The sequence below is a fragment of the Haemaphysalis longicornis genome, unplaced genomic scaffold (genome assembly GCF_048455015.1).
Source record: "Haemaphysalis longicornis isolate Haplotype H1 unplaced genomic scaffold, Haemaphysalis longicornis Haplotype H1 scaffold_3, whole genome shotgun sequence".
In the NCBI taxonomy this organism is placed as follows: Eukaryota; Metazoa; Arthropoda; class Arachnida; order Ixodida; family Ixodidae; genus Haemaphysalis; species Haemaphysalis longicornis.
The window spans coordinates 50,630,684-50,658,414 of NW_027526335.1; the positions used below are offsets into that span (position 1 = coordinate 50,630,684).

General features: G+C 45.3%; 1 protein-coding gene across 3 annotated transcripts in view; it reads left to right on the forward strand.

The window, feature by feature from the left end:
* The window catches only part of LOC144174440 (cytochrome P450 2A4-like), a 104,787-nt gene extending 78,163 nt beyond the window's left edge, over window positions 1–26,624 (forward strand). For all 3 annotated transcript variants that reach the window (XM_077703156.1, XM_077703157.1, XM_077703158.1), the window contains exons 2-9: window positions 8,502–8,746; window positions 9,534–9,658; window positions 14,392–14,498; window positions 15,356–15,660; window positions 16,249–16,364; window positions 22,174–22,432; window positions 25,026–25,216; window positions 26,388–26,624. In XM_077703156.1, the coding sequence (XP_077559282.1) occupies window positions 8,529–8,746; window positions 9,534–9,658; window positions 14,392–14,498; window positions 15,356–15,660; window positions 16,249–16,364; window positions 22,174–22,432; window positions 25,026–25,216; window positions 26,388–26,563 (1,497 nt within the window). In that variant the 5' untranslated portion in view covers window positions 8,502–8,528 and the 3' untranslated portion in view covers window positions 26,564–26,624. The remainder of the gene's footprint in view (window positions 1–8,501; window positions 8,747–9,533; window positions 9,659–14,391; window positions 14,499–15,355; window positions 15,661–16,248; window positions 16,365–22,173; window positions 22,433–25,025; window positions 25,217–26,387) is intronic.
* The last annotated feature ends 1,107 nt before the right edge of the window (window positions 26,625–27,731 follow it).

The window sequence follows — 27,731 nt, forward strand, 5'->3', positions numbered from 1 at the left end:
TCGTTTTTCAGAGGACATGTATAAAATGCAATTTTTTTTAATTTCGTCCTCATTTTTGCGAAATGGTTATATTGTGTATTAGGGGGGGGGGGATATTGTGTTTTACCATTTACCTTAATTACGCTGTTCTCTCATCTCTCTCATCTATTTCGCGTTGCTGCGTATTGTGGGAAACGTGTTCAGCACTTTGACGCAATAGCGGCAGCACGGGACCCGTTCAAAGGGTTCTCCACCGTGTGCGGGATTCGGGAATGCTGTTTTTTTCTATCATCTCCGCCTTGTTCTGTACACCATTTTCCTTTGTAGAGGTTGGCGCCACCATTTGCTTTTTCTGACCAGACGCTAGCGCCGTATATGAAGCGAACGCCGAAACCGCCGCGCTGGGCTGTTAAGTGATCCGTTCTTTCCGTGCGTCAGTTCGGTACCCGTGCATTATCGAGTAAACCGTAGTGGTTCGGCGTTAAGTTAGCGGATGCAGTGCGTGTGCGTGCGCGCGTACGCACACGCACACACGTGTGTGTGTGTGTGTGTGTGTGTGTGTGCGTGTGTGCGTACGTGCGTGTGTGCGTGTGCGTGTGCGTGTGCGTGTGCGTTTTCCTTTCACCACCTGCGAACGGATTTCGGGTCCTAATTCGCTGCCAGAGCGGAAAATGCGGACTCTAGCTACGGCGAGCAGCAGTAGCACTGGTGGTGGTGGTGCCGGTGGCGCTCCGCAGTTCCGCGATTGAAACGCTACCGGTATGGCACCGACTGTCATAGAAATCGCTATCGGGGAGTAAATACCTATTTTGAATGCCACCGTGCCTGTTATGTTCACCGATTAGTCATGTCTACGAAAGCGCGGACGTCGAACGTGGAGCGCACACAGCGTGTGGGTCACGCTGACCCGCGCTCGCGATGGACTTCCGACGAGTCGATTGCTACGCTGTTGACATTGCAGTACAGAATAATCTTTCTGAACTAGACTTACGACGGTTACCGACGAGTGTGAATCAACTGTGCGGAAAAATAACAAGGCCGCACAACCAGTCAATTTTTTTATTCTAAAATTGTGATCATCATTGGCTTAACTCTGCGTAGCGTATGCGTCCTGTCGCTCGGAGACCATCCTTATGAACCCTCTGCTTGCACCATTAATTCTTTACGTGATCAGCAGTGGCTGCTTTGTGATTGTAGTTCTTTAGATCCCGTGACAACGCAAAAGGATGAGAAACTTTTCCTTTGACAGCGTTGTGAACAGATTGAGCTATTTTCTATATAACGCGTTCGCGTATCTCGAGCTACGTTTCCACATTTTGCTGCCTGCTTATCCTGCTATCGACCAGCAGTGGGCGATGGAGAAAGTTATCCTTTCATATCGTTTGTCAGCGTAATGCGTTCGCCTGAAAGTAAACAAAACGGCGTGATTTTAAAGGTTAGATTGGATGAAATGGGGATTGTTTAATGCCAATCGATTGTAATGACCGAAGAGTATACGCAATTCTAAATTGATTACAAGGAAGCAGAAGTTATTGTAATGTTGTATTGTATCGGCGCTCAGGAAAGATCCCCAGGTGGTCAAAATTAATCCGGAGCCCTCCTCTACGGCACGCCTCATCGCCTATGAAGCGTCGGCGCGTTAAACCCCATAATTAATCAATCAATCAACCAATGTTGTATTGTAAAGGACAAAGTTGCTTCTAACATTTCGGGTGGTTCCGTTTTGTCCCCGCTGACGCAGCTTTGCGTGGGATAAATGGATTTTGCTCCGTCTCCTTGCCGTCCAAGAAGTGCACCGAACAGACCCTAGAGTTGGTCGTTGGTACAAAGTCTGCGGTTTATCAACGGCGTCTACCGATGTCTCACCTCGGTGTCCGTTGGGAAGCGATGCAGCAAAAAGATGTCGCAACCGCACTGCATTTTCTCCGGGCAGTTTCGTGCACATGTGTGCTGACGGCGACTTTTCCTCACTTTCTCTGGTTGTTCCCTAACACATCACTGCACAGTGCTGACCAACCGATGTTTGCGCCTTGAACGGCATCACAGCATTCGCTAAAACGGTCGAAAGTTCCGCGAAAACTAATTGCACGGTGCGAAACACTCTTGTGCCACGCCGCGGAGCACACCGCGCCGAGCGATGTTAACAGCCCAGCCTGCACAGGCAACGCTGGTCCGCCGGAAGCTGAAGGCGCGCGGGCCGCCGAGAGAACTTGTTTGTGAGTATTTTCCTCCTCTCCCGGCTGCTTATGAAAAATGGTGTATATTTCGTTTCGCTTAGCCTTGGTAGTTTCACACTCACTTTTTCCTCCTATCAATTTGCTCGACCATGTCAGCCTTATCTCGCTCACGCAAGACGCGGGCCGCCTGACGGCACGGGTGTCGCGTAGCATGCGGCGCTTTGCTGCTGGCGGGCTTGCTCGTACGCCGTAAGGGGCGGAGGGAGGCACAACAGAGGCGTTTTTTAACTTGGGATTCCAGCTAAAGGTTCGCAAATCACGTGAGGACGCGCTAAATATAGTATTTTAAATACGTTCTTAGCCCACCTGTCGCGTGAGACCGTCTACGAGGTGAGAACCACACCCCGGTCTTATGACATCTTGGTTATTCGACGCTTTCTCGCGGTCCCTTGAAAGTCGTATTATCGGGGTTCCACTGTAAGCGTTTCGGCGCAATGGAAACCCGGTTTCACGCACGCGCCGTGTGTCCAGATATCTTACAAGAGCTTTTCGGTCGATCAATTACTATAGGTTATATTCACTGGCGAGGCACACATACAGGCCATAGAGTATCTTAGTAAGTATACTAGAGATGAAACTGCTCCTCGTAAGCCATGTCGTCGTGGGAGTTCATGGGAAGACCCCGTTTTTGGCTTGGGCTTGGCATGACAACTGGATTCTTAAGCGTTTTTTGGGATTTGCTTCCTTCACTATGCATTCACACGTTTCCGAGCTACAAGGAAGCCGAAATCCTCCCGTTTCTGTGTTAGCCGTAGAGAGTTTTAGCTGACCGTTTGTGACGCTCCGCTATGCTCCCGACGTCCCGCTCAGCACAGCCGGAGCGTCAGCAGCCGAAAGGCTGTTAGCTAAGCGATAACCGTATCTCCCTCGACGGGGAATGATTCCCGTGACTGGTCGTTCCGCGTGCGCCTGTAAACCAAAACTTCAACCTAATGGAAACATAAGAATTTGTATTTGGTCGCTTAAACAAAGCCAAATACCGTGTTTCGCGGCCTCATTTAACCTTTTTTTGTATAATGTAGTCGCTGACATGGTATAATTTTTCTAAATCACAATAAACAAGCCGATAAACTTTGCAATAGCCAAGCCAAGGCTGTCTTTCTCGGCGCTGCATAGAAGCAGCCCCGCGCTTCGGTCGACGTTTTTCACTTCCGTTCTAAAGATCTTTGAGGTGTGTGGCACCATTGCTTATTCGGAAGCGCTTTCGCGGCTCCGTCGATCGTGTTTTAGCTGAAGAAACGAAGTTCGCCGGAGCGCGCTCGCATTGCGGGGGCAGCCATGTTGGAATTCCGCCCGGTAGCGTAAGCTGCCGCGACGGTCCGCTAAGAGGCCCTGGTTAGCGGAGCGGGGCCCCGCTCCGGTATCGCCGGTAGCGCGCTAGCGTGCCACGCATACGCAATGGCGCTCCCGCTTGCTATCGGAGCGGAGCGGACCGTCAAAAACGGTCAGCTAAAACTCTCTCGTGTTCAGTGAAACAGCAGGCAATGCGAGATCGCACTTTACGTTGCTCATGCCGCAGTCGAAGGACGTATGACTGAGCGTGTAATATGCCGCCGCGAAATTTGTAGCCGACGAAAAGAAGAAACAAAACGTACTTCGACAAAGACAAGATACGGCAGATACGGGCGCTTGTGTGCGTCCTATCTTGTCATCGTCCACGACTGTTTAACGGCACATTTTGATTTTTTCTTGTTAAACTAGCTGGCGGTCGAGGTGCACCGGTTCACCACGAAGGCAACGTTTTCATAGGCACGCTCAAAAAACTTTCGAAACTCTTCAAACAACTTATTTTTTGAAATAATGGCAAAATTAATAAAATCACAGTCTCTAATGAGTTACCCTCCAAATATTAACATTGTTCGTAACTACAACCTCGGCCTGCGGAATAGCAGACACAAACGTTCCGGCAAAAATACGCTGTACTTCTTTTTTCCTTAGTTTTAAAACAGCCTGTTTTTATTTTCCACTCACATAATTGCACACCATTCTTCGCGTTTTTGTGGCCCTTTGTTTAAATTTGCGGTCACTAAAACGTTTCAATCCAAGCCAATGATGAAACTAAGGCGAGCGCGATCTATAATGGCGACCCATGACGACACAGACGACCTTGATGGGAGCCCATAGACGCTAGCGCCAGATTATTCTCTAGTGTATACTGTAAGAAACTCTAGGATACAGGCAACTTTGTGAGCGCGTCGTCACTGGTTACGTCGGGCTCAGCTGGATGGCGGTACTTGTCCGTGCTGTGCACATGATTTGTGTTGGACGTTCCAAACTCTACCCCACCGAACGCAAAGAAATACCTTGACTCCAATGTGAGTGCGATTAATAACGTCTCTGTTCACACCACCGTTCCGAATCGGGTTGAAACGGAGCAGAGGACGCACACCGGTGTTTTTTTTTTTCTATGGCGTGCGGGCGCACTGGTACATCCCCGCCATGTTCATGGCGCTTCGGCCATGACCGTGGCCTATTCCAGTGTTGTGCCAAGCGAAGAAATTGACAGCTAAACTTTTCAGTGAATACCATCTATATAGAGAAAGGCATTAGTTTTTTGACGCAACACCATCAGTCCCACTACGTGGACCGATGCCGTCCAGTCAGAAAAATAATGCTTTAAAAAAGTTGACATCTATGCACGCAATAGTACGGTTTATGCATAATACGAAAGTGTAAATAAACGACCGTTAATCTTAAAAATGGCGCAGAAATCAGAAAAATTGGGCACCGAATGGCAGTTACAAAACAAAACGGTAAAGATATACTCGAGCTATGAGCGAATGTATCCCCAATGACCTCCGCGGTGTAGCCCACTTGCCAAGATAACGGTGATAGAATGGTTCCACCTGATGCTATAGTTATCGTAAGCTGTCGAACTGAGCGGGGCGGCAGCATCCCAGCGGGATGAAGGGAAGCTGAGCATCTGGGGCTTTCACAATTGATTATTTTGCCGTGAAAACAAGCCGGCGATAGCAACAAATAAAAAGAACACAAGTTTGTCTCGCCAAAGCATACGCGATATGCGGGCACCACTCCAAGAGAAAGCCGGAGTTTAACTTAAGCGTCGACAGATGAGTTAAACATACAACATGATATGATACGTTGTAAGTGTGGAAAAGTCAAACAGTGTCAAGTTCTTGTTTTCGGCTCTTCGGGTTTGGCTAGCTTTTTTAAGCAAACAGAAGAAATGTAGTACTTTTGCATAAGCAAAAAGCAACTGACATAAACAACACAAAACACAACACCGTCATCATTTTAGGTCTGACAGGCGCACCTGGAGGCGCGCTAGGCATCTTAGCGAAAAAAAGCCACACAGCATGCCGAATCTCTCTCATGAATGTCGTAGGTCTGTCCTCTTCTGCAGTTTTCGCTTTGCGTGTCCGCCACTCAGCGTTTTACCGCGCTGTGGTTACGCTGGCTGCGTACTTTATTTATGCCTGAAAAAAGGAAACGGCGAAATATGTTTGGACATGCACGTAAGTGCGAGCTTTAAGAGCCAGGCCTAAGTTCAGCCCCGCCAGGTCAAGTTGTCAAAACACGGCATAACAAAGACATTACAAAATGTATAAAAGGTGACCACAAGCGCGCGCCATATACGAAGGGCCATGATGCCTGTGACCTGAATTTATAAATAAAAGTATGATGTGAAGAAGTTGCGGCTTAATTATCACGCAAGATTTAAGAGAATCTCCCACTCACTCCATCATTGCAAGGAAGGGTTTTTACAGCGAAACTGGTAATGACTACGTGATCCAAGCATTTTTCCCGCGTTAACTAAAACACAATGTTCCCTCTTTTCGACCATGCTCCAATCACGTACGTGGATAGTTTCCTCCGGCTCCCCCAAGGTGGCACTGGTCGTCTACGTTAGAACACAATCTTCAAGCTGGACTTATCTTGGAAACGCGTTCGTATGTGCGTTCGTCTGTCTGTCTGTGTGTTTCTTTCTTTCTTTCTTTCTTGCTTTCTTTCTTTCTTTCTTTCTTTGTGTCTTTGTTTGTTTGTTTGTTTGTTTGTTTGTTTGTTTGTTTGTTTGTTTGTTTGTTTGTTTGTTTGTTTGTTTGTTTGTTTGTTTGTTTGTTTGTTTGTTTGTTTGTTTGTTTGTTTGTTTGTTTGTTTGTTTGTTTGTTTGTTTGTTTGTTTGAGGCTGCTGTCTAAGTAGGCGCCCGCTGGGGCACGAGACGACGCCCGTCGCCATCGTCGTCACCGCCAATTCTCACGCAATACGGTACGCGTGCTACGGTAATGGCCGAGTCGTTCGACGACTGCAACTCCAATAGCACGAACAAATCTATGGTCGCCGGGAGTAACCTTAACTTCTCTGGTCATTCACCTTTACAGAGTAAAATTCTTCGGTCGAATGTCTAATTTAGCTGTGTCCAGGTATGGTACCTATGCAGAGGCGTTCCTGCGACGTCTACGGATCGCACAAAAACTGAGATTCCGGCAAGTAGGCCGTCAGTCGTGTGATTTCATTGTCTGCGCACGCCAGTCGAGTAAAGTGGTAGCCAGCGGGCCTCTTTCCGCTTGCTACATAATCCATCATCTCGAACTGTTGAGGATCACAAGTGCAATAATATAAAAAAGGTATGCTTTTATTTATTATCGTGTTATAAAAGAGACAAACAGCTTGGGAATATTCCTAATCAAGCTAAGTCAGTTGTATTGCATTTATGGGAGATAATAACACTGTTTTAACAATGACGTCTTCTGCCATATACATATGCCTGTTCTATTCACGGTAAGCATTAGCAGAAACGCAACGATTACAAGCAGCCACCCGAAAGTAAATTTATGTAGATAATCCACCGTGCAACTGGCGAAGTTATTATATTACAAACGACCCAGATACACATCTCAGCCGAAATATAGTAGTTGTATGGCTTGCACCGCCAACCGAGTAGGCATTTTCATCAGAAACACGAAACTTTCGCTCCCTGGTGGTCGACATGACGGCCGTCACCTCAACAACCGAGGGTAGAACGCGCCAAATACGGTATATTTCTTGACAAATGCAGTGACCATATGTGGGCGGGTGTTAAGAAATCTTCTTTCGTATGGAATATTCAAGCTTTGCAAACCATCTGAAATCACACGCTAGGGCCGCTCTCTTGTACCCACATGAATCCGTCGCTTCGGCCAACTTCTCCATAAAAAAATCGTCCGCGCATCGACTCAAGTAGCTCTACATATCTTCCAAAGACGAGTGTCTCGCCGCACCTACCACGTAACAGCCCCTCCGCTCTCAGCGACCCATCTCTCACGCTGTTGACGTCCTAGGTCTCTCGGTCCACCCAGTGAAGGTTTTTGAAGTTAATATTGCCGAGTTGGCACTGCTGCGCCATCTGTTGAGACTGCTGGTATTTAGCGCTCGAGCCGCGAGCGTGAGGCTGGGCCGCCAGCCTAGGTTGTCTTTCGCTTTTAAAACATTTTAAACGCGTCGTTCTTTTTAATCTGATATCGCACAAATCAATCAGAAGAACACTACAGACAACAACTATGTAGTGACATTTTCCCTTAAGTAACCATTATTATTATTATCATCATCATCATCAGCCTGATTGTTTCCACTGCAGGACGAAGGCCTCTCCGAAAGATCTTCATCCACGTCTATCGAGTGCTAGCTGAGTCTACAATTTCCAACCACAATTTGGTAGCTCGTTTCTCTATGGAGGCTTCGGCCGGCCCTTACTGAGTTTTCGGTGCATTGTCAGTTAAATCGGCTCAAACAGGTTTCTCAAATAGGTCTAATATGATCTTTTTCGCTGAACAATGTTTACAAATACAAAGGCTATTTCTAGATTTATCAGATTGAACATGTTTTGCCTTTATAAGCGTCTCACTCACGAATTCGCTTTAATTTTAAACCAGGGGATGGAATCGAGGTACAGACAGACATACATAAATACGGACAGATCGACCAAACTTTTCGCGTTTGAATAGCACAAGCGAGACTGTCTTGTTTCATTCACTTCTGTTACTACAGTCACGTTGTGTTACCTTGTCCTTCGACACAATGAAATGACGCGGAGGAGTGCGTCGTTCGTCTGCCCTCCTTCCGTCTATTATCCTTTGAAACATATTCATTAATACTTGAGGTTTAATCGAACTGGAAAGTATCCTTCTAGTATTCTCCAGCAAGTTTCATTTCAAATAAGATCAGTGGCGTTGTAATTGTTTGGGTGGTCAAGAAAAATTCAGGGTTCAGCTATATGTCCAACGCGTGCACATATCCAGTAAGGTAGGGAAAAGTGCCCAACGTGAATCTTTGCGCTTTCACTGCAGCCCCAACTGTGACCTGCGAGAAGAACCATGGATTGGCTGACCTTGGCTGCAACGGCGTTCCTAGCGTCGGTGCTGTTCATTGCCGTACAGCGCTGGTTCCAGAAGACCAAGTGTGGCCCTCCAGGAACGCGCCCACCACCTGGTCCCCCCCGCCGACCATTCGTAGGGCACACGCAGTTCACAAACAAGGACTTCCACTGCAACCAGGCCATGAAGTGGGCACAACAGTACGGTCCCGTCTACAAGTACGCGATTTCTTCAGCGGTCATCCTGCGGTTTATAATGACATCGATAAATATCGGCATGTAGCCGGTCAGTAGCGTGGCGTCTTGGCTCTACTAACCTCTACTAACCTTGGCTATACTAATTTTGATGCGATATTCAGCCCTGGCATTGTTACAGACCACGCGTTCTCCATATAATTCACGGCAGCGTGTCGCTTTGGGTTTAACTAGTGACGTTGGACTGATTTTCAACTGGCCAGCCTAATAAAAGACATATAAAAGTAGCTTTTTGAAGCATGCGCGCATAGCAAATATCCGAAGGCCACACCGATCAGGTGTAATATGATGGAAAAAGTCGCAAGGCGCACAGTCTGGGCTTGAGAGATGTAGTCACACAGAAACGACGGGGCACTAACAACACAGGACGAAGCGAGGACGGGAGAAGCACTAACTTTAAAACAGGTGCAATGCACGGCACTATGCAAACACCCTGCTTTTCCAGGTAAATGTTACGGCCAAAGGCAACAAAGGTCGACGTCAGATAGAGAGATAAAATCCCCAAGAAGGCACTCGTACTCACACCACAGGCGTTCGTGAAATCTACCGCACTGAAATCAATGGCGGCCTTGACGCTGGACAGGAAACCTTCATGTGGCAAGGGATAAAACAAATCATTTATGTCGACCGAAAAGGCAGTTAGACAAACGTGGCCACTCGTTTGCCGTGGTATTCTCGCTGTGAGAAGTGGTACGTGGCTAAACAAAATTATGCACCTATGCTGACCTTCTTAATTTCTTCTTCTGCACAGGATCAAAACAGGCTCAACGGACATGGTGATATTAAACGACTTTGACTCAATCAAGAAGTTCCTCACCAAAAAAGAGGTTTTATACCGCCCACAAAACTGGCTGTTCCGAGGAGAGGTATACGGAGGTATGTGCGGACGCGTATTTATGCTACATTTTTTGTGACGCAGTCTCTCCGTGTATCCACAGTTTACAGATACCATTGCACTAGTGTTGAACACAGTTTTTTTTTAGTACGTTAAAAAGTGTCTTAAGGTATACAAGCACCTTTAAAAATGCGTTTTCCACATCATTTTTTCAATATTTTGAGAGCTTCGAAACATTCAAGAAGGCTGTGCACTAAGAATCGTTTTCTTACCTTAGTTATAAAGTTATAGCCAGCTGTCTAACAGTTGCTAAACGGCTGTGAAACTTAAACTAAAGTTGCGCAGTGACAGAAACTGATAATTCAGCGAATATCACCGGCGTATATTGAACTTTTTCCAGTATGTTTTAGTCTGGTACGTAAAAGATTATTCAAAGACAATTTGTAAGGCTTCCTTTTTCTACACATTGGTTTAAATTTCCGTAAGGGGGATGTATGACGCCGCAAGCTTATTGGTTGTTTACTTTGCGCGCTTTACGCTAATGCTACAACTGTGAACATTACTAGGTTCGTGATTTTATAGGTATTATTGTTAGTATAACCATAATAAAATGGGACATTTAATAAAATGTCCAAGCTAAGCAAAAAGGCAACTGTAGCGAAAGATTCGTGGCAATAGACCGAAGTCCATGTGGGCTTAATGTATCGGCCAGTGCTGCAAAGCTTGGGAACTTGGTGAAGGATTGTGAATGCAGCTGTGAGAACCTTTGCTGCGGGGTAATGAGATTAAAGGTATAGAGACACTAGGATCTGTTTCTGCACAACTGTCCGTGGTTCCCCAGGACGTCCACGTGAGTCTGCCCATCCTACTTTTGGCATGGTTCACTTCAACGATGGAAACAGAAGTGCAGCAGATTGTTTGAGAAAAGCAGGCTTCGAACCTTCCCACCACACAGCCGTAGCATGTTGTACCAGCAACAAGTACCGCGTAAACAAAGCCAAGCGTCAACCAATGGGTGAGGCGAAACCTCTCCCCAAGAAACTACGGGCAGCAAGAAAAACCAAAAGATAGCTCGTGGCACCAAAGGAGGGCTCTAGCTAAGACCTGGTGGATTTTAACCTTGCACGGCGTGACGATCTTGTTTGTGCAGGGATTGAAAAACGTTATTCTAGTTTTTCTCAAAACTTGATTTTTTGCACTTTCTTGTGCGCAAACGGTTGTAACTTCCAATTGAATAAATCTTTATCAACTAAACTTTGCCCACATCGTATAATACTAGCCCTTAAAATCAATTGAGATTAATGAAAACTGATGGTACGTTTTGAAGAAATCATTACTTGTTTTTAGCACTACACAATAATGACCAATTTTATGTTTTCTTTGGTATTTTTACTATAACTTGATTCCCACCTATGGGATAGCAATGATCATAATTAGTTGCAGAGCCTAATTTGCTGGCTACCTCAGTGTCAAATGGTTGGAAATTCCTGCACTCCATTCGCTAGTCATGAATGTTGCCGTAACACCTAAGTTTGAGCAATTCATTGCTAATAACAAACCTGAATATTATATTTTTTTCTTATTTTTCTTATGAATATCATGTACGACGGTTCTTTACGACATCAATGTGAAACAAAAAAAAACGGTCACATCTTTATTTTTTTTTAATGCGGTGACATACTTCAACAACACAAGATATTAGAACGGCGGCATCTCCAACTCTCTTTTGGCGCCTCGTAATGATAATCTGAGAAGGGATCATAACTGTTCATAAATTGCTATAATCGGCAATACGAGCTTTAAATGGTAATTTATTGTTCGCTCTTAGTTTATCTGCATTGCCCGGCTGTCATCTATAGGTGTCAGGCATAGATTTTATTCACCGACCACAGTTTACTACTTTATTTTTATGCATATATTCTTTGCTGAATTTTGTGTTTTGATTCGTTATCACTTTTTCACACATATCACATAGCTACATATTTGATATATATGCGTGTAACATGCACTCCAATATAACCTATAGCACACAGCAACAGACTAGAGGGTGGCCTGAAGGCTGCCATCATATAGATCTACCATATGTTACTGCTACCTATAAAACCCTGCCACACTGTTTTCAGTCCTTCAACAAACAATGCGAACAGCCAGAAATCCCATTTTTTGCTCTCTGGATTAGATTTCCTAAGACTGCAATCTTCAGAAATCAACCAATCTGTAATAACAACGAAAATGTGAGCTGCCCACCATAAATCTAGCTAACGCTCTTTTCACATTAATAATATTAGTCTGTATTGTGGTATATATATTATTCTGAAAATCTTAAAAGGCCACGAAACTTCCCAGTACAAAAATGTATAATACAATACACATTTTCCGTCCTTGCAAGGATTCTTCCATGTTAAGTGTTTTTAAATTAAAACAAAACGACCCTGACTCAGAGCATTTAGCGCCTTACACTGCCACATTTTTTTTCTGATGATGTATTTAAGTTTATCTAATATTTTAAAACTGGGAAATACTGGTGTAAAATGCGAAAAATATTCTTTAGTAACGAGAGATTGAGAAAGCTATACTTTTATATAACCGATTCTTTTCGCAAAGCACTAACCCACCTCATGAACAAAAAATTTATCCAGCTGCATTTTGTAATAGTGGTTTTCAAAGTAGATTTTTTCTCCCTTCATGTAAAACTCGGTTGAAGTAGTAAAACTTCCGAAACTTTTACCGAGCTCAAAATTTTGAGGAAGTAGCCCTGCAAATATTCAGTTGTGTGCGCTATTCTATACAAAGACTTTCGTCAGATATTGCTTTGGTGTAAAACGTTGGTATTCTGAAGAGGCGTGTCATTTGACTTGCACCCTTCGGGGCAATAAAGAAGATTGCACTTGTGGCACTTTCCGAGTTTTCCTCAAAACGGGTGAACACGTAGTTTAAATTCAGGTCACGGCGGTAATGCAGTATCGATCACTACAAAGCCATTTTCTTCAGGCAACCAGGCGGCTCATATGGCCGCTCAGGAGAGTTCCCCCTCTTATCCTCCACTGGTGCCTGGGGTAAGGCCGTCGCGGTCCCCCTCTCCCTCCCCAGCGATGCGTATTCACCAGCACAAGAAGGACCGACGCACACGTCTAAAAGCCCTAACTCCAGCTGGCTACCGGAGCCGCCTACCTCTTATTCCCCGCTCAGGCGAAATTTTTATTAACAAATATATTGCAAATTCAGCGTACACACCTGAAACGCTTCGCAAGTGGTATACCCCTCACCTGCCCCCTCGATGTCCTTACTGCCGTACCACAACACCATCAGACCTCACACACCTAGTTTGGTGGTGCCCAGCTTTCGCCACGCACCGTACATTTCAATCTCCTCAGCCCCATCCCGATCCACAACAAACTGATGCACAACTATTATATGAAATAGCGGTTTATTCAATCAAAAGCGGTCTGGCACGAGTTGTTTGAGCGGGTCCTCCCCCGAACGAACTGGTGTATGTGCACAAACCCTATTGCGATCACCATGAACTGGCCCATGAAGCAGCAGGTTCCAAGAACTGGCCCAGTTATTGACTACTGAGAACGACCAGCATTCATTTGTTTATTTTCTCTTACCCTCCCTCCCCATTCCTTTCCCCATCGTGACCAGTGGTCATCCTTTTCTATTAAAGGTTGTCTCTCTCTCTACAAAGCTCTCTACAAAGGATGACCAGTGGTCATCCTTTTCTATTAAAGGTCCAGTCTATTAAAGGTCTATTAAAGGTCTATTAAAGGTCTATTAAAGGTCTATTTCTATTATTTTCTATTTCTATTTCTATTTCTATTTCTATTTCTATTTATTTTCTATTAAAGGTCTATTAAAGGTTCTATTAAAGGATGACCAGTGGTCATCCAAGCTCTCTCTACAAAGGATGACCAGTGGTCATCCTTTTCTATTAAAGGTTGTCTCTCTCTCTACAAAGCTCTCCTCAGATGAAGTGTGCCCGCAAGGAATTTCTAGACATTGATAAAACCGACTTCGCGCACACAGCACCCGGAAGCTGCACACACACGCACCTTGTCGTGCTACACATGAAGAAGAACCTACAAATGAAACGTGTGCTTACCGACAAAAGTTTGATATGCGAACTACTGTCGGCATTTCACCGGCGACAATACAGAAGACAGCATGTGCTACTTCTTCGAGAGAGAAAAAACCCGAGCCGCATTTTGATCTCGAGCTTGAGATTTCCTATTTATAAACATATCTTGCTGCGCGCGGCTCAAAAATATTCCAGCCATCTACTTCCACGTTAAACAAAGGGTTTTTTTTAAGTTCTGTACGTCTGTGGGGAACTCCTTTAACAAGATCTTTCTTCTGCGCAGTAACTTCATGATTATATTTTTATTATTTTTCCTAAATACGCGTACCATAATCCAGTTTTTTCCGTTTGTTTTTTGGACTGACGTGTTTGAAGGCACGAATTCAAAGTTATTTAAACAAACGCGAACACTTTTCAACTCCCCCTCGCATTGCCGTCTGCTTGTTCAAATTTAAATATCCCCACTCGAACAGGTCCGTTCTGGATTAAGTCGACGAAAACGGTGACTAAAATCAATCAATATCAATAAAAAAAAATTAAAATGAACCTCTTGAATACAATAAACCTGCGCACCCGCACAAAACTGCGAAATGGAGGTCTGCCCAAGCTTTTGTATCACTGAAACGCAACCGTGAATAAAACAATTAGTGAAAATACAATTTTAGTTTCCCGAGCCCTGGTGTTCTTTCCGACCAGGTGTCGCGACGATGAACGGCGAAGCATGGACGGACAACCGACGGTTCTGCCTACAAGTGTTGCGGGACCTCGGCTTCGGAAAGACATCGATGGAGGAACACGTGAAGGTGACTGCTGCGAGCTTTTAAAGACAATTTTTCTGGGCTACCTACACGCGAAAAGTTTGGTCGGTCGGTCGGTCGGTCGGTCGGTCGGTCGGTCGGTCGGTCGGTCGGTCGGTCGGTCGGTCGGTTCAAAAGCCCGGCAAAACAACAGGTAAAACGATGCTTTATAACGAAGTTATACATCGACAAGACCATTCCTAAATACCAAAACTGCTGCCATGGGTTAGAAATGTCGACATTAGTCAGTGCAAAGGAAACCTCACGCTTTATTTGAGGCGAATGTAAGTTCAGGTCCACGCTGAAGTAAACGGAGCACAGGAGCGGTGGTCGAATTCCACGGAAAGGAAACATTTGGCGTATTCGAGAAAAATACTATTACATAACCAAGAATACCTGTTCATTATTGAGGGATACACTTCGAAGTGCTTTTTCCGATAGTAAATGAACAAAACTACCATGACCCTGTGTCAAAGAGAGGTGAGGTAAAAGCGCGCTGTCCCAACAGATGGCGCACGAGCGGTGCGAACGCGGGAAAATTGAATTGAATTGAGCAAACATTTTTTGCATTCACGATAAGAGGACCAAAAGGGGAGAAGAAGAATATGAGGAGTTGTAGGAGGAGATCGGAAATTAATTTACCTAGAAGAGCTGGCACAAGACTGTCGTCTTTCGATGACATTCACAGCAATCGCGGCTTATAAGCGAGCATTTTTTGTTTTGTTTTTGCATTCTGTGATCTTCCGCCGAAAGAGTCAGTAATAACTTGGGGACATTTAGGCCTGCTTTGTTCTCAGTGGTCTTTTAAGGCAAAAACTGAAGTTTGCATTAAAACCTGACTTCTTTTTCGGCCTATCACGCAGGAGGAGTGCCAGTGCCTGGTGGAGAAGATTGGCGAAACCAAAGGCGGCCCCGTCGCCGTCCAGGACTACATATTTCCCAGTACCTCCAACAACATCGCCGCCCTCGTCTACGGCAGCCGCTATCCGTTCGAGCACCCGCGTCGCCGCTACCTTGACGAGCTGCTCAGTGAACTGTTCAAGGCCGTTCGTGCTGGAACCTTTGTGGAATTCTTGCCACCGTTCGTCCGAAAAATTGTCAGTAAGCTGCCTTCCACACGCCGGACCGTCATTCTATCCAAGCTCAAGGAGTTCCACGAATACACAAAGTAAGCACTCTCTGAGAGATTATTATGTGTAAGAGCGTTATAAAGACTAGACTATGTCATCCAGAATGTCGTTTAAACCAAAATTTGATGTTTAAATCACAATCGCTATTTCTCCCTTTTTAACTAAAAATTGACGAAAATGAGCTGGAGCAGACCGAGGTGACAAGCAGCTGGTATGCTGTGGTACAAATACAGGAGATGGAGTCACTACAAAATAAAAATGGCAATATACTTTTCGCTCTGAGCTTCGAATATTGTCTGTGGAGGTTCGAAACATCGTCACTCCACCGAGGTAAATGTAACTGGTAGCGAAGCTTCCATACAAGCTCATACGTTCAGAAAATCGCGGCTCTTAAGCTGCTCATAGAGTTTCGCTATATAGCTCCCGCAGGGAGCTAAGAGTTGCGCGACCCTTTCCACTCGCCGCCGTGATGACGTCACTCCGGTTATCCATGCCGGGCAGAGAAGCCCCAACTACGGCTGCACCGCCGCCACCGACGCGGGCGGCGCCGCGCCCCGCCCACGATCAGCAGCAGCAGCGTGAGCCCCAGTTTTGTGACCGTGCATCTCTGTGGCATTCCGTTGCAGGGGACAAATCGAGGAGCACAAGAAAACCATGGATGAGCATTTCAACCGCGACTTCATCGACGGATACCTAAAGAAGATCAAAGAGCACGAAAATGATCCAACTTCAAACTTCTTGCGTAAGCACAATGCTTATAGTCAGTTTCAGTGCTTGAATTCATGTCTCACAACGTTTTTATAACTGCCTCAGTTCCCACTAAATTAAGCGCTTATGCATAATGTATAAAAACCACCCACAAACGATTGTTATATTGCATAGGTTATATTACTACAAATTCAAATTTGAATACTTATTTTGCGTGCCGAAGCTACACGTGGGCTAAGAGGCGTTTCAGTTAGACCATGTGACCATCTGTAAGAAGCGCTAAGGGAGAGTATTTTCATGCCCAATTGAGATTTGGCGTTTTTCCGTTATCTCCACTTGGTTTTCGAAACTCGGTGATCTTATGCCTGGGCAGCTTTTTTTTACATAGCCTCTGTTTATTCTGCAGGTAAGAGCCCAGCTCCCCTGTTAAAAAAGGTGTGACAAAGAAAATGCACATAACTTAAGCTTTCTGCAAAGTAAGGCCTTGTACGAAGAAAATGGAGGCTTACGACGAATTAAGCGAATCGTAATGAGCACAATATCTTCTCGGGAACTGGATGAACGTGCCCCACATTACAGATATCTGCATATCGTTCAAGCAAGAGGACTAGCGCTTATCGGTGCCAAAGGAGCCATGAAGCCCCTGTGGCGCCTCTGTGCATATGGCTGTCAGAATTTCTCGCTACACAGTCATAAATAAGTACAAAAGATTCCTGCTGGGAATTTTTCTCGATCTCAACTAGAACAAGGAGGAGGAGGTGGAGGAGGAGGAGGAGGAGGAGGAGGAAGTGATTGTTGGGGGGGGGGGAAGGGGAAAAAGGGGCCGGTAACTGTCTGGCGTTTCGCCGACACCTCAACCGGCCGAGCGGAAGCGAGGAGGGTGGGAGAGTCGAAAGAGTAGGTATAGGGGGAGAAAAGAAGTAGGGAGATGGTGTGTGGGCGAATGCCGAGAATTAAACACATGTAAATATCGCGGCGCAGCAAGGCAGGCGGGATTACACAGTGAACGGGGGGGTTGAGTGGGCCAATGAAATACGGATAACATGAGAGGATTTAAGTGGGCCAGTGGAAAATGGGTACTTTACGGGAAAGAGAAGTTAATCACACTAAAGAAAAGGAGAAAAAGAAAAAAAAAGAAAAAGGATTTGAGCCAATTATAAACGGAGAAGGGGGGTTAATCACCCTTGAGAGAAAAAAAAAACCCATCAAAGAAAACAACAACAAAAAATAACAAACAACAACAACAACAAATGCGAGAGACGCGACGACAACAGTGCTAAGAACGACTAACACTGCGGGTAAAAAATAACAAACAACAACAACAAATGCGAGAGACGCGACGGCAACAGTGCTAAGAACGACTGACACTGCGGGTAGGGCAGTAGTAACTGCGGCGAGACGTACGGGAGTAGAAGGCAACAGACAGCACATATAACAACAATCAACATAAAAGAAAAAGAGAAAAAAAAACATAGCAAGGTGCAGGGATTACTTGATATGGGGGCAACTAGATATGAGTGGGGGAGGATAAATGTAGAGATAACTGATAAGCGGGGTACAGAGGGCATAATATAAGGCATGCGGGGGTAAATACTAGGTACATTGGAATGAGGGTACATGATTAAAATAAGATGAGAGCAGAGATACAGCATGCAGACAGGTTGACATTTGTACAGGTAACACAGAATACTTGGTTAATAGTGCGCGCGCCGCATACAGTCTGATTGCAAAGTTCGGGATGGGTCGCGCTGGTAGTGTGTGCGAGGTATTAGCGGCACAGGATAGTGTTGTGGCGGGATGGGGGCACTGGGTTTATGGCGTATGGGCGCAGTCTAGCACATCCGCACCATGTCGCGCACACACACACACACACACACGCGGCCAGCAAAGGGCACGGAAAGTTTGTTTGTCTTTTTGGCCGTGAATGGGGCCCCCCGCTCGCCGCAGGGGGCTCATTGTTCGCGCGGCGACGGCCCCGAGGAGTCGCGCACAGTACCGCCGGAAAGGAGGCGAGGGGGGGGGGGAGCGGAGGAGGAAGGAGCTAGGGGAAGGAGAGCGAGTATCCCACTTTTTGTTCGTTTGAACGAAACCTACCGTAACCAAGCACATGGTGTAATTTTTTAACTTTGCTGCTTACTACCATGCACATTTCAAGAATTGGTGATTGCTATGTTTGAATACACACTAATAACTTATTCCGTCTTCGCAAATTTCTGTAAAAAAATAATAAATTGACGGCAGTAACCTTGCCGAAATTCAACTTGCGCCTGCACACTTTTTGTTTTCATATCCCCTCGATCCACGTTTTGTCCATCGCTAAACAGATTTATGGTTGGGTGAACCCCTGCGAACTACGCAAAATGAGATCGGTAACGCTTTTCGTCGGGCAGTTCAAAACAGCGCCGCATATAAACAGCCCCAAATGCCACGTGACGATGCAGACGAACCATACAGAAATTTGCTAAAACAGTGCAATCTCAAAAAACGGAACACGAAGGGAACAGGAACACCTGTTCATAGGTAGCCCTACACAGTGAGAGTAGGCACACTTGGTCTGTGCTAAATGCTGTCAAAGATGCTGTTTCCACCATGCTCGTTGCTTCAGCATCTTGTTTGAGTTACATTTTCCAGTTTCTATTTGCCGCGCTTACACTGTGTACTTTCAACCAGCAGCAACACGCGCGTAGAAAGCAACAATATGCTGCCACAAATGGGCTTTTCTTCTCAGGGCATCGTTGGCAGATGGATTGCCTTCACAGCGTAAACACATTCCAGAGCAGACGTGTGTTACACGCTGCGTAGAAGAGAAAAACAGAAACTTTTCGGCCGTGCCCAAAATTGATGGGAGCTAAAAAGTGTTTTAGTAGCTTCCAAACCAAAATCCCTCTTCCAAAGCCCCGTCGACGCCGAGGATTGCAGTTGTAAGAAAAAAAAGAGCCCCGAGGCGCCAACATTCCAAACATACATTCCTTGTTGAGGGCGCACTGCCTTTCTTCGTCATTGCCCCAGTATATTCGTGTTATCCTGTCTGTGTCAGTGCTGCGATTATGTGTATTTTTATACAAGAGCCTTTAGCTGCAATGCCGTGGCCTTCATGTCCTTGCGCTTTCGGTCAAGCCTTGCGGTCCGCACGGTTTTTCTCGGCTGTCGAAAAGATCCAGGCTCTCAACGGTTTTGCTAGCTAAGAGCAGATCTAAATGCATGCATGTATGAATGTATGTATGTATGTAAGCATGAATGCATGTGTGTATGTATGAATGCATCCATATATGTGTGTTGTACGTGAGTATTCACTTATATGTGTGTAAGCTGCAGATGTCTGGCACGGTCGCACCCAACCGCCGGATAAACACTCCTACAAGAGGGTACCAGTGGCGATCGGTAATAGGTGTATGTCAAAGGTGATGTACAGTGAAGGCACTTCTTGGAGCTTTCATAGTGAAATTTCTTTGCTCTCTCTCGCTCTTCCCACACCGTACCTCGTGGCAAATCTTCTTCATCAGAACAGCATCTGGCAGCCTTGGTGTAGTACTCTGCCATAACAAGAACTTTCATCGCTTGTCTAGGAATCTATGGGAGAGACCTCCGTCCTGCAGTGGGGCACAGGCTCCTGGTGATGCCCAATCTGGAATATCTGAGAGCTCCAGATATTCGCTGAAAAGATACCATGGGCCATGTCTACAGTTATTAACAAAAAGTAAAAAGTTAATCAGCACCGGCTGGGTATGGGTGTGCCTTCTCTGAGTGGGCGGACCTCATAGTCAAACATCTCAATAAACCGGAACCCTCTGTACCATGCTACGCAGTACTGTGTGAAAACAACAAAGGAAAAATGCGAACTTGTAATTTTTATTGACCATATTTCCGAAAATTCGTAGCCCGTAGACGCCGCACGTAAGAGCTGCGCGTAGCTCAGCCCCTAAGCACGGTCTGCCGCGATTGGTAAGTCAACGGGCTAATGCCGCAGGTACGCGACACCAAATGCATCTGCTAACCGCGCAGCCAGTAAAAACCACCCGAAAGCACGGCATGAATGCGTGCCAGTAAGAGCTCTGTAATGGCTACTTCGGGCTGTTGGCGGACTACATTCTGCCACCCGCTGTAACAGCCAGTATGGGTGCCACCGGTAAGAGCTGCGAGTAGAAAGGGCAGCCTGGGCGACCTTTCGGGTTATGTCTGCGCGGAGTAGCGATAGCCAAAAACACTTTTAGTTAGTGGCTGAAAGTGTTGTCCTAGTAACGCCAGAAAGTGAAAATTTGTGAACGCAAGCATCCTTCACAACAAACCAATTTTGCCATTGCAGTGTAATATTCTGCCGTGAAAACACAGATCGCTTGTGTATTTCTCAAGGACAGCATCAAGCAGCGCGGGCGTTGTACTCTGCAGCAGCGAGAAGAATATTCCCTTGACTTTGACATTGGTGAAAGAGGTTGTGAAGGAAAAGTATTTAATTATTTGCGAGTCATGAAGAAGGCCGTTTAAACATCCGTGTGCCATGGACGTCAGATTTTCGATCAACATAGCTAACGAATCAAATGTTCAGAGCTTCCTACGCCCCGCAACCACTTTACCTATTAGGCTGCCTGAATTTGAGAACTACAGCTCTTCGCAGACATCCTGTGGTCCTTCAACGTGTGCGGAAATTTCGTGCGCATTGAATCATGCATATTGCATCATGTTTGCATTTCACCTTCCATGAAGAATGAAACAGCCGTGGTCAGGAATTGAACATATTGCCTGTATAGTCGTATGCTTTCATAGGTACCTATACAAAAACAATATACAGCACAAGCTGTAACGAAGTAGCGCGACCGAACGATGTTGTCCTCGATAATGATGCTGATATTAAAGTGCTGCGCACAGCCAAGAAGCCGTCTCAGGATGGTACAAGGTAGTCGACGGGCGCTACTGCGCATGTGCGGAAACGTTTCAGAATATATGAGAAAAACTAATTATTTACCTTCAAATACATTGCTGCAACCTTTCCATGGCAGTGATGCACCACTGATGTTTACGTTGCACACGTAGGCGTCGCTAGTCGGAAATCGAATCCTGCTGGCCTCTTCCGCTTCCGGGGTCATTTAGAAGTGTAGACTATGCAGTGTAAAGTGACAATTGGTGAACTAAATAACATGAAAGAATAATGCAAAGTGTCTGCTTCAGAACTGGTTTCAATCATAATAAGGTACATCCGTCGTCCCGCGTGCACTCAATCCCAGAAGAAATAGCAAGCAAGGCAGATGACTAGAAAGGCGCCTATGTGGTATTTTCAGTAATTAAAAAACAACCTTTTGAAACCCTAAGGTCGCCATGAGACAGTTCTTCACAAACCGGCAGCAGATGCGCGTTATCTGTCTTGTTTATCTGATGGAACAGCAGCATATATAGTTATGTCTGCATCATACGTAGACAACCTTTGACAATCTGACGTGCCACAACATTCTGTGAGAAATATGGATCTTTCCTCGTTAGCGGTGTTACGTCACCGACCTGGCCATAGTGTCATATCTCGAACTTGTTTTTGAGAGAAACAACAGCCCCAAGCTTGAATCATCATACGCCGCTACGACCAATTCCAATTCAAGCAAGGCTTCATTTCGCTTCAAGCCGATGGAGGTAAGGTTTAACACCTTGTGTTCTGCGAGCTAATGTTCGTCGCCATCCAGGTGTTCCGAGGACATGGTCGTAACGGTGACACCGTTATGATCACGCTTACGTAGGGAAAATGCACGAACGTTGCTAATTTTAGGGTTTGGGGGAGCCAGATGAACAGAGCACACGAGGTTAGCTAAAGCCATAGAGATAGAAAGACATAATGCAATCGTCCACTTCATCTTACACAGCACGGTTTCTCATGGGCAACGTGCTGAGCTTCTTCATCGCCGGCTCGAACGCGGTGGCCGTGACGATCCACTGGCACATGCTGAACTTCGCCAACAACGCGGACACGCTTCAGGCTCGAGTGCAGCAGGAGATCGACGAGGTAGTGGGCCGAGAGCGACAGCCCACGTGGGAGGACCGCAACAAGATGCCCTTCACGATGGCCTGCATATGGGAGATGTACCGTTGGAAGACCGTCTCGTCGATCGGCGTGCCCAGGGGGTGAGTTGTCACGCGTAATTGTTAGGCTAGGCTTTCTAGGCCGTCGCAAGTGTGCCAGAGGCACAGTAATTATTGCCATGAGGGACACCTGCCCACTTAACTTTGATCACCCTGTATTTCATTTTGCCACTCATAGTCAAATCATTGCAGTTTACACCTGCTGGCAGCGGAAATCCGCTCTTCGTCCGAGGTTTGAATGCGACACTTTGTGTGCAGTGGCACGACGTCTCAGACACCTCCCCCCCTCACTTTAGCATGTTCACTGCTAGGGACTTGTGGAGTGGTTCCTGTCTAGACACCATAGCACTGGTCCAACCCCCCCCCCCCCCCCCCCCCCCCCAACCCCGAAATTTCTCTCCTCGTAAGAGTGCAGTCCTAGCTTTGCAAGGTACGCCAAATTTATATTGCCGATCAAGGGACCATTGTGTAATACTATAAGTGCAGCCATCAGAGGGCGCTCGGGCTCCGTTCTTCTGCTTGCGCTATGCGTTCAATTCCTTGGCATTTCTGGCCTCTTCCGCTTTCCCTTTGTCAAGGTACAAGCGTGCGCATTTACCTGGAACGGCACATCCCTTCTCTTGCCAGCGCAGCTCGTCGCCGTTCGGTTCAAAGCTTTTTGAAGTGGCCGGAACTTCCATTAGGCTTTACTGCGCCTCACCAAAGCGCGCAATATCCGCCGGTCTGGCCTTCTCTAAAGAGATCGGCGCAAGTGCTCTCCCTCAACTCCTCTGTTCACCACATACCCCATTTCCCTCAATAAAGAACATTCTACTGAGGTCAGAGGAGCGTCGGTATGCCGTGCAGCACTCGTAAATATGGAGATGCAACATCGGTGAGCCAATTCGCGCCCTTGTTTTAAGTTTAGATGCCCATTCTATCCCCATGTCAGATTCTTTCGCACTACGCCAAGCGGCGTCAGGAGTAAGAAACGGCGAAACATTGTTTTATATTTTAAGTGGTCTTGAAGTCTAAGAACACGCGTGCTTGCATCAGTATAGTAAGAGGCCGAAATGCCACTACACAGCCCTGTATGTTATAGGTGGTAACTGTCTCATAATAAGAAAAAGAAAGGTAAAATGTTCTTTTTTTTTCAGTGTAAGTTTGTCTGTGGTGTCAGTATCCATAGTTTCCGTCTCTACCGCCAAATTCCTGCGCTGCGCTGAACTGACGAGCAATGGTGTAAAGTTAGGTCACTTGTGATCTCAATATCACCGACGTCACTTAAAGTTGTGCCGTCACGGCTATTACATAAAGTCTGCAGCCACATAATGGTTTTAATATCTGTAATGTACAACCGGGAACCGTTCGCCTTTGCGACGTCCACGCTATTGCCTTGAAACGACCCGCTTATCTGCTCTACCTTGCGCCCGCGTGAAAAACAGGCGCGCGGGAAATATAGGATACTAAAGGCCTGAAAAGAAATGTGTTTCATGCTATTTTATAGCAAACATACTAGCGCTAAATTGAACAAAGATGAGACAAATACGTTTACACTGCAGGCAAAGGAAGCATGCACTGCCAACTGTTTTTAATCATGCAAGACGCGCTTGCTCAGCGGTATTTCCGCACACCACAGTACTGTTCAGAACAGCAGTACGAAAGCATTTCACGTAAGTAAAATGATTCCATTAGAGCACAATCTATTTAATTGTCAGCAGCTGAGTTAGCCTTGCAATATACAGGCTAGTGGGCTCTCCAGGAGGTACGTTATTTAGGCTTGGGGATTTAGTGTTCCTTAGAAAAATATATTCCCGTGGCCACCTTCTTGATTTTGCATGCTTCTACACATCAAGGTTTTCTTCTAAAAATGATGGGCATGCCCGGTTTATGAGTCTGCAGTTAAAATTCATTGGTCCCGTCTGCCTCTTGCTTAGCACCGCAATGTTTGCCACGAGAGCTTCATAAACAGTTCCGATGTTTTCACATTTTCTCCCTTTCAAACTCATGGACTTCTATGAGAAAAGGAATTGTTGTCGTGAAAACTATTACAAGTTACTTAATACACTTTTAATCGAGTTTAGTTACTCAGAATACCCTGTGACCTGTCTTTGTAGTGCCTCGTTAAATGTCCTGGGAAATTAGCAATCGCAATCGTTACGCGACTGACGTAATGACACTAATTTTGCAGCAGTCGCCAGGACCGCTTTGATAACAGGAACAGGAACGTACGACGAGTTTTAAGGCGATTCTTTTGAAATAAACTGATGTCACGCTTGTTTCAGAGGAAAAAACTGTAACCCTGTCTAGTTTTGCTACTGCTGTTATTACACTCGCATAAAAAGAGAATTTTGAAAATATGGTAATTTACATTCTGTATACAGGACACCCAGAAAACCATGGAAATTCATGCATTACCAATCGTTCACAATTTTGACCATTCTTAGCTGTTACGCAAAAACCCGCAGTGCACAAACCAAATGCGGTGCAACACGTTTTTACGGTTTCATCATGTTTGGCGCTAAGTAACAGCAATTCTGCGGCTGCGAGGGACGTAAACAGCCGGCATAGGCCGAGTTGTTCTCCCTCTTTACTGTCCCTTGAACAACTGTTTTCACGAGAGATTGACGAAACGTTCCTGCATTAATGATTCCAGAGCTGGCGAGGATACCGTTATCGACGACTACTACATTCCTAAAGGGACCACGATCATCGCGAATGTCTGGGCAGTGCACAACGATCCGACGCTATGGGAGGAGCCATCGAAGTTTGATCCGACTCGGTTCATGAATAAAGACGGAACGCTCATCCAGCCCAAGCCCGAGTACCTGATTCCTTTCTCCATCGGTGAGACGACACTTAAGTTCTATAAAATGTGGCTCAGTATACCGTACGTCGGATAGCCTAGCGAAAGCCCTCGTATATAAGCAAGAAAATAATTTATTTGGTTTTACCTTAGATGTTGTAGTAATTGCTCCGTTAATTCGCCTATTCAAGGAATCGGTAAGTGTCCAGGATGCTGACAGACGTGGTCGTTGTTCTTACTTACATACACCTATAAATTTTCCTTCTGAAGAAATTCAAACAAAAGTCCGCGAATGTCAGGCGACTTTACCACAAAATGTCTTTAGGAGCCTGAATGGGTTCTCTTATTTATAATGACTTCATAATTCACAAACCACTTGACAAGACATCACGCAGTAGTCTTTACCATTTACTATAATCTCTGAAGTACATCTGTAACGGTGATTCTGTCATGTGTTAGAGAACAACTAGACATCTAAGCTATGCATTACACCCCGCTCTTCGAGATTTCAAGCACCAATCTCACCATCCAATGATGCTCAACAAAAAGATAAACTCGTTATTACAGAGAAAGACAGCAACCATTTAGCCTCAACTTATCCCAATCTGGTCATGAATTTCAAAACTGGTGACGAAAAGTGTCCATAATAACCAAGCTCTACGCTTGCTTAACAATCATAGGCTTTCAATTTAAAAAAAAATAACGTCATATAGGTTTGGAAATGACAGTTTATCAAAGGAAAGCATGAAACGTAAACAAGTTATGTCAATGCAATATAGGTATTCTCCCACCAGAAAAACGGCGTATAAACGTTAGCCTGTTCTTGTGAAGAACAAGGACGCGGAACGAGAAGTTGTTGTACACAATGCTCCCTAGTGTAGTCTAGCCGTGAGTTCCTCTCTAACCAAGGAATGTGACGAGACCTTCAGAAACTTTTTTGTTGTATTCTCTGTATGAGTAGGCCAGGTAATTTTAAGACCCCCCAGTGGCATAGCAAAGCGAATATGACTAGCCCAGTACAGAACAGCGGATTTTGTCCGAAATGTTTCTTCAAAAGACACGTTCGTTCATAAAACCAGAAACGTTCATTCCTATTGGAAGGCCAATGTTGTTTCTTAGGTCCAGAAGCTATATTTAGAACCTATATCTAAAAGCCAAAAAATGCATCCCAATTATTTTGATCCCTCTATATTGTTCTTTCCTGTTTTCTAGGAAAACGCATGTGCCCCGGCGAGATTTTGGCCTCCGTTGAGATCTTCCTGTACATCACGTGCCTCCTTCAGAAGTACCGTATTCTGCCTCAAGAAGGCAAGATCCATGACCTCAATGACATCGACATTCCCCTGGTGGCCCTTACTCACCACAAGCTCACGTTCACGCCGCGATGACCAGCTCCTAATAGTTTGTACATGCAGTACACACCTTTATAAAATTCTTGTATGTGTAAAATAGGTGAATTATCTTTCTATTCGAACATTTTGTCTGACCTGCTCGGGGAGGTTGTGTAGGTATTCAAATACGGACACAACAAAATGTCATGTCCTATCTCCTTGAACTACGCCTCATGATGCAGTATTTTCGGTAAGTATAAAAAAACACGTTCATTAATGTTGAACTAAAAAACACAGAAGACTATTTACGTTTCTGAATGTTTTATTTACAAATGCCAACCAGCAAATACTGTGTTGTGAAGGTTAATTAACAGGTACGCAATATTACAACACAATGCATTCCGCGAATAAGCCCGTGCAGACTAAAAATATATCCTTCGGAATAATTGTAGGCACACAGCGCCAGATATCATTTATCTACAACTTGGAGCTCAATGTTTTACCACACAAACCTCCCCTTTTGTATCATTTTTGTGCACAAACGATATTATTCTGTTGTAATGTTTCGATAGCTTCACCAACAGGCGCCTATTAAAAATTGAAAAAAATTATAAAACTTTTACAGTCATATCTTCTTGCACAGTTTTAGTACATTTCGTGTACCTCTGTCCACGCGAGTGTGTGTACGGTGTGCGCTTGTGTCAGAGTATACGCATGCACAGTCATACTAAAATGAATGGTACAAGCCGGTAGGGTGTAGTGGCAGGCTCACAGGAGGCGTGGGCTGTTGTTAAGCGCATACCGGAAACAGACTACAGCGGCAGTATCGAGTCGGTGTTTTCACAAAGCGTTCACAAGCGTGCTTGTAAAAGTAATGCTAAATGTTGCGCCGTTATCCCGCGCTTATTAATTTTCTGAACTTACTTTGTTTCCGAAGTAGTAATGCCAAAATATCGCATCCTCGACTAACTTAACTTCAACAAAACTCATCATTAACCCTGTATGGGAAGTTTTAATCGACAAAAAGCACAATTGAATAAATGAATGAATGAATGAATGAATGAATGAATGAATGAATGAATGAATTTTTCGGTGGAAGGAGCCAAGATGGCATGTCGCGAAAAAAACGAAGGGGTTAGTCACGAGATTTATGGGAAATGGCCAAAGGGGAGTAAGTTTCTGCGAAGTAAAATTTGACACGCAACTGAACTGCAGCCGTACAGCT